The sequence below is a fragment of the Myotis lucifugus genome, unplaced genomic scaffold (genome assembly GCF_000147115.1).
Source record: "Myotis lucifugus unplaced genomic scaffold, Myoluc2.0 scaffold_309, whole genome shotgun sequence".
NCBI classification, from domain to species: domain Eukaryota; kingdom Metazoa; phylum Chordata; class Mammalia; order Chiroptera; family Vespertilionidae; genus Myotis; species Myotis lucifugus.
In genome coordinates, this window is record NW_005871357.1 from 468,307 (window position 1) to 474,514 (window position 6,208).

The 6,208-nt window shown below is 43.4% G+C and overlaps 1 protein-coding gene across 1 annotated transcript in view; it reads left to right on the forward strand.

The window, feature by feature from the left end:
• Nucleotides 1–5,943, forward strand: part of AGA (aspartylglucosaminidase) — an 11,320-nt gene extending 5,377 nt beyond the window's left edge. The window contains exons 5-9 of the mRNA XM_006100299.3: nucleotides 1,017–1,131; nucleotides 1,799–1,874; nucleotides 2,942–3,049; nucleotides 3,702–3,835; nucleotides 5,690–5,943. Coding sequence (XP_006100361.1) covers nucleotides 1,017–1,131; nucleotides 1,799–1,874; nucleotides 2,942–3,049; nucleotides 3,702–3,835; nucleotides 5,690–5,790 — 534 coding nt within the window. The 3' untranslated portion in view covers nucleotides 5,791–5,943. The remainder of the gene's footprint in view (nucleotides 1–1,016; nucleotides 1,132–1,798; nucleotides 1,875–2,941; nucleotides 3,050–3,701; nucleotides 3,836–5,689) is intronic.
• Nucleotides 5,944–6,208: the final 265 nt, after the last annotated feature.

Here is a 6,208-nt window from a genome sequence, read left to right on the forward strand (position 1 = left end):
CAGCACCAGAGGCTCCCAACCTAAGTATATAACATTATAGCGGGAACACCGAAAACATTTATCCGGCCCGCCGGGTGTTTTTGCCGCCACTGCCTGTTCCTGCTTAGCAGCCGACTCGTCCCGGGCCCGCAGTGCGCATGTGTGGAATGTCTGAGGGACAGTGAACTGGTCCCCTGTTTAAAAAGTTTGAGGACCTCTGCAGACTTTTAGATATGTAGTATGTTACTCGTGGGGTACTTGATCTGTCCACTGTGGGGCTCGGAGCCTAGGTCAGTCTGACTTTGCCACTCAGGGTTTTACTGTGGGCTGTCGCAGTCGCTCATCTGTCTCTTCCCCAAATCCTAATTACCTTTGAGGGTCCCAGGAGTGTCTGGGGTTAGTGCTTGATAGAGGCCACTGTGTAAAACCAGGTCAGGGGGCCCTGAGCGCACTCATGATATGACATGAGAAGTCTGCTTCTCACTGTAATGCTAATCCATGTGTTCCACCTAACTTTATGAATTTGGGTTATTTTCTTGAGCCTTTGAGATTCATAAAGGAATCGGGGAGTAAAATTTAGACTATGTTCACTTGAACCTGGCTTTGAAAGAAAGATGGTTTTAAAATTGAGTTTGCTTTGAATTGATAATTCTTCTTTGGCCCAGGGAACAAATCATGAAATTTAGAGGTCAGGTTGCAGACCTAATTCTGTTGAGGATTAATATCAAACACAAAGTCTTCACTTAATGTCTGCCATTATGCTGAGAATTTTAGGCACATAAAGAGAAAAGCCGGGGATCTTTTCCAGAATGAGTAGATTTTTCCCCCACATTGTGTAAGTCTGAGACCAGGAGGTACTCAGTAAAATTATATCCATCTGTTCACAGAAGGCTCAGTTAATCTTTGGCTTTTAATTCTTATCTTTCACGTACCAGATGTCTTTTTGAATTCTTGCTTAAGTTCGTGATTGTACGTAACTACTTGCCGATTTCTAAAATCGCCCTTTCTAAGAAATAAAACTTAAATCTTGTTTACAGAATGTTATCCCAGATGCTTCAAAATACTGTGGACCTTACAAGCCACCCAGTATCTTAAAGCAGGATGGTTCTGCTTATGGAGAGACAGGAGCTCATTATGGTCATGACACTATCGGTAATTTGCCTTTGATACAGTTTTTGTGGTTAAAGTTACGCCATTTTTAATTGCCTTTCTGTGATTCTTAACTTTTTCATCCCTATTCATGTGGCAGAAGGTGGTTTTGATTGTTTTAACTGTCCAGTTAGACTTTAAAGATATGTACCTACATACAGCGCGCGCGCACACACACACACACACACACACACACACATACACATTCTTTCCTTAGCATCTGTACACATTTTGACACGTTACCTTATACACAACCCTAATATCTAATGACTATTCACTTGTGGCTTTTTAATGTTTATTTCTGTTTAGCTCTGTAATAATTTGACATTTGCCACATTCACGTGATCTTTCCAGGCTATGATGTTGAAAAATTCTATTAGTCTGTGTTAGTGATTTTCTCTGGAATGACCTTTGAAAAAGCCTTGAAAAGTAACTGAGGAAACTGAAGAATAAGAATATGGGGTGTCCACCAGATGATGCTGTGAAACCAGCTCATTAAAAAGCACAAGTTATAGTTGGTATCATCTGCAGTATTCCCAAATGTCCTATTTTCTTCTACCTGAAATTCACGAAAGAGGAAATTTACATTACCAACTGTTCAATTATTTGGTTATATTTGAGGTAAACTTTATAGTTGATACCTACAAAGAATTTTTTGTTTTAACTCCAGGCATGATTGCAATCCATAAGACGGGACACACTGCTGCCGGTACATCTACTAATGGTATAAAATTCAAAATACATGGGTCAGTGTTTCTAAGAGTACAGCTCTCACAAGTATACACTGAGTACAAACCCGTATGTGCTTGCTGCTTTGGGAGGTGCAGAAGCAAAGCATAGCCTTACCTTCATGGCTGAGATGAACAGTTGTGACAGAGAGTAGATTAGTGTCTGCCAAGTGCCAAAGGAGAGGGAGGCCCTGGGTGCTTGAGAGTTGGGGGCTAGGGGTGAGCCGATTAGGCTGGGTAGCAGGGAGGCCAGTAGGGAGATGCTGGGAGCTGAGCCTGAGCCTCGGGAAGGGAAGGGAAGGGGACGTCCGGGTGAAGGCACTGACAGGGCCAGAGTCCTTCACACAGTGCAGGGCCCCCGCTGGCTGGAAGGGAAACTGCGTAATGTCGGGGCAGGGGAGGAAGACGAGTCAGATTTCAAGGGGTCTTAAGTGGGTGCAGGATTTATGGATTTTTTTTTCAGAGTAATAGAAAAGCATTGACGGGTTATGACAAGGAAACACTTCGGTACAGTTTGGGCACATTAGCTAGAAAGCAGAAGTCGATAGTAGGTGAGGAAAATGAATGTGAACCTGTTGAGGTAATTCAGAATGTAGATGACCAAGGATGGGAATAGTGGAATAGTCACTATAAGTCTGTGCCATCTTGATAAATAAGCTGGTATCTAATTCTTAGAGAATTAAGGGAGGTTTGTGGAAATCCAAGTTGAAACTTATGAAAATCCTTTTCTCTGTGTTCTGATGAAGAAATTACTTAAAACAGTTATCCGTGGCTAAGTGGAAATATCTACCATTATTGAAACAGCTCATAAAGACCAAGGATGGGAATAGTGGAATAGTCACTATAAGTCTGTGCCATCTTGATAAATAAGCTGGTATCTAATTCTTAGAGAATTAAGGGAGGTTTGTGGAAATCCAAGTTGAAACTTATGAAAATCCTTTTCTCTGTGTTCTGATGAAGAAATTACTTAAAACAGTTATCCGTGGCTAAGTGGAAATATCTACCATTATTGAAACAGCTCATAAAGTAATTTCATTTTTCCACTGATTTCCGGTCCTAAATCACTATGCTGTGTCCTCCCACAGTCGAATCGGAGATTCTCCAATTCCCGGAGCCGGCGCCTATGCTGACGACACTGCCGGGGCTGCCGCGGCCACTGGGGATGGGGACATACTGATGCGCTTCCTGCCCAGGTGCGACTTCCCACCTTTGTGACTTTCTGACACCCTTCCAGGAGAATTCAAGGTGGATCGCAACGTTCCTGCCACGTAACCCGAATGTGTGTTCAGGAGCTTCTGAGAAAGTCTGCTCACAGCCCTGTCCCTGTCTCGTTGATAGCATAATCACTCAAACTAAGTAACCCTGGTCCTCTCGAAATAAAATAATATTTCTCACTCAACTTCACAGATGAGGTTACTTATGATCCATGTAAACATGTAAGGCCATGAGTACAGGAGCTGTGGTAACTGATGATAAAAGTCAGAAATGCAGTCACTGTGTCCAACCCCTGGAATATAATCATGATCAGGAGGTGCTTCGCACAGGCCCAGTGTTTTTCCTATTGATTGTGGCCTGTTTCTTAAAGATGACCTCTGTCCTTTGTGACCTCCGGCTGTTATTACTGAGTAACAGTTACTCCAAAATAATAGTCCTCCGAACCTGATGGGCGGATGAATTGACAGGCATCGTATCAAGGTCTGCATGCGTTTTCTGCTGCTGCCACCGCCTGTTAATTTATTCAGTCAAACTTGACAATTTTGATAGTTTTAGATTCCTCAGTTAAAGTAACTAAAGTTAGAGTTAGTTTAATTTTTGATTCTCAAGTATTGCCTCTGTTTCAATCAGCTACCAAGCTGTCGAATACATGAGAGGAGGAGAAAGTCCCACCACAGCTTGCCAGAAAGTGATTTCAAGAATCCAGAAGTATTTTCCAAAGTTCTTTGGGGCTGTCATATGTGCCAATGTGACCGGAAGTTATGGTGAGTCGTATTTGGGATTTGTCTTTGTGTGAACTTGCGAATGTTGATGAAAACATACCCTTTTAAAAAAAATATATTTTATTGATTTTTTACAGAGAGGAAGGGAGAGGGATAGAGAGTCAGAAACATCGATGAGAGAGAAACATCGATCAGCTGCCTCCTGCACACACCCCACTGGGGATGTGCCCGCAACCAAGGTACATGCCCTCGACCGGAATCGAACCTGGGACCTTTCAGTCCGCAGGCCGATGCTCTATCCACTGAGCCAAACCAGCTACGGCAAAACATACCCTTTTGAACATCTGGATGTATATTATTCCTAGACAATGGAAATGGGGGATGTTGAGTAGGCACTGGGCGAATGTTCACCGAGGATCTGTCAGGACCCACAGTGTTAGCAGTACACGTGGGCCCTGCTGCGGCTGATGGGGCTGCGATGCGGTCTTCGCTCTGAGTCCTCTGCCCTCTGCCCTGAGGGCCCTTCTGCTCAGTCCGTGCTGAGATGGGCGAATCGAGTCCGATGCTGTTGTTAACTAGAAATAGAAAGGGGTAACTTACCTTCCCTGCTTCTTCCCCATTCATGATTTAAATGTCCTAGTCATTTAGGTCTTCTTGGGGCGCCGCGGTACAAAACATAGTAGTAATTAGTAAGCCTAAGAAGTTAGCGGAGCTACTTTTGTACTGAGCAGGTCCTTTGCTTCATTTAAGTTCTGTCGGAGCCTCGCGCGGTTTCAAAGCGTTTCAGGATCAGCCGCCGCGGCTTCTCATTAGTGCGTTTCCCGATGGGGAAGATACACAGCTGACTGATCAATATGACTTATTAGGTTAGACTGCTTATTACTGAGCTTTGATCTTTTACTTCCCACAGTTCTGTATTTGAAAAACGTGTTTGAAGAATTCCTTACTCTTTTCTTAAGTACTGAGATAAAAAAGTCAATATAACTTATGGGAGGGAAAGGTTTTATGTATAAAATAAGTCGGTTTCATTGATTTCCTCTTAAAAAGTAAACCTTAAAAGGCTCAGAGTTGGATTTAATAGGATGTAAAATGATGATGATATAATGATGGCTGAATTTAAAATTGTAGGTGATAATTATATAATTGTAGATGAGTCTAGTCCAGTGGTTCTCAACCTTCCAGCCCTTTAAATACAGTTTCTCATGTTGTGACCCAACCATAAAATTATTTTCATTGCTACTTCATAACTGTAATGTTGCTACTCTTATGAATCGTAATGTAAATATCTGATAGGCAGGATGGTCTTAGGCGACCCCTGTGAAAGGGTCGTTCGACCGCCAAAGGGGTCTCGACCCACAGGTTGAGAACCGCTGGTCTAGTCCCTTATAGTGAAAGTGATGGCATTAGGAGGACACCCTCCACATGTCTGTGCACAGGTAGGTAGGGCGGCTGGAAGCCACGTCAGTGAGATGAACTTGATTAGATCAGAGTGTCTTGACCAACAATTCTGCACTTTCTATGGGAACAGAAGAGCAGGAAAGAACAGGGAGCCTGGGGGGGGCGGGGGGGGCGTTCTGGGTGAAAGATGGGCACGTGCTAGTGGCTGGGGGAATAAAATGTTTAGATACCCTGAAAAATACTTTTTTTTTGCTAAGGAAAGAATATGGAAACAGTAAATAATAGTAGCATTTTTATAGAGCAAAAAAAACAGCCTATATTCTGGGGTTCAAAGAGATGGCTCACCCACAGGTCCCTTCCTCGGGGACTGTCGATCTGGGCTCTGAGGCAGACGATGCAGCATCCCTCGCGTGGCCTAGTCGGACAGCAGGCGGTGTCTGTATCCATGGTAAACAGGACCATCCTGTAACCAGGCGACGTTCTCTTTCTCGGCCACAGGTGCTGCTTGCAATAAACTTCCAGAGTTCACTCAGTTTAGGTTCATGGTTTATAATTCTCTCATGGAGCAGCCCGTGGAGGAGAAAGTGGACTGCATCTGAGCCACTTCTGTGTCAGCATCTGGATTTGGAGGAGAGAGAAGCAAAGGCCGGAGGTGACTCGCAGTCGCTGCGCAGTGGGCGCCTGTTCTAAGTTCTCTGTAAAATAAGCACCAAAATAAATGTTTGTGAAGCAGCCCCTTCGCTGTCCACGTGTGAAATTGTTGTTCTCCTTTTATTGAAGCTTTGTGTATTGCCTGAAAATGAATGTGCACCTGTGTGTATCTTTTATATGTTTACATTGTGGGTGATATTTGGATTTCTACTCAGTGGTTTAAGGCATTGTTACTTTGAGGATTTCTTTCCATAGTGATATCTTAAAGCCCTAAGACATCGTCTATATTTGGAGATTTAAAATAATTAGATTATCCACGTTTTTTAGACCCAAAGGAGAAAGTAAGGGTGAGGCCAAGCATGATGA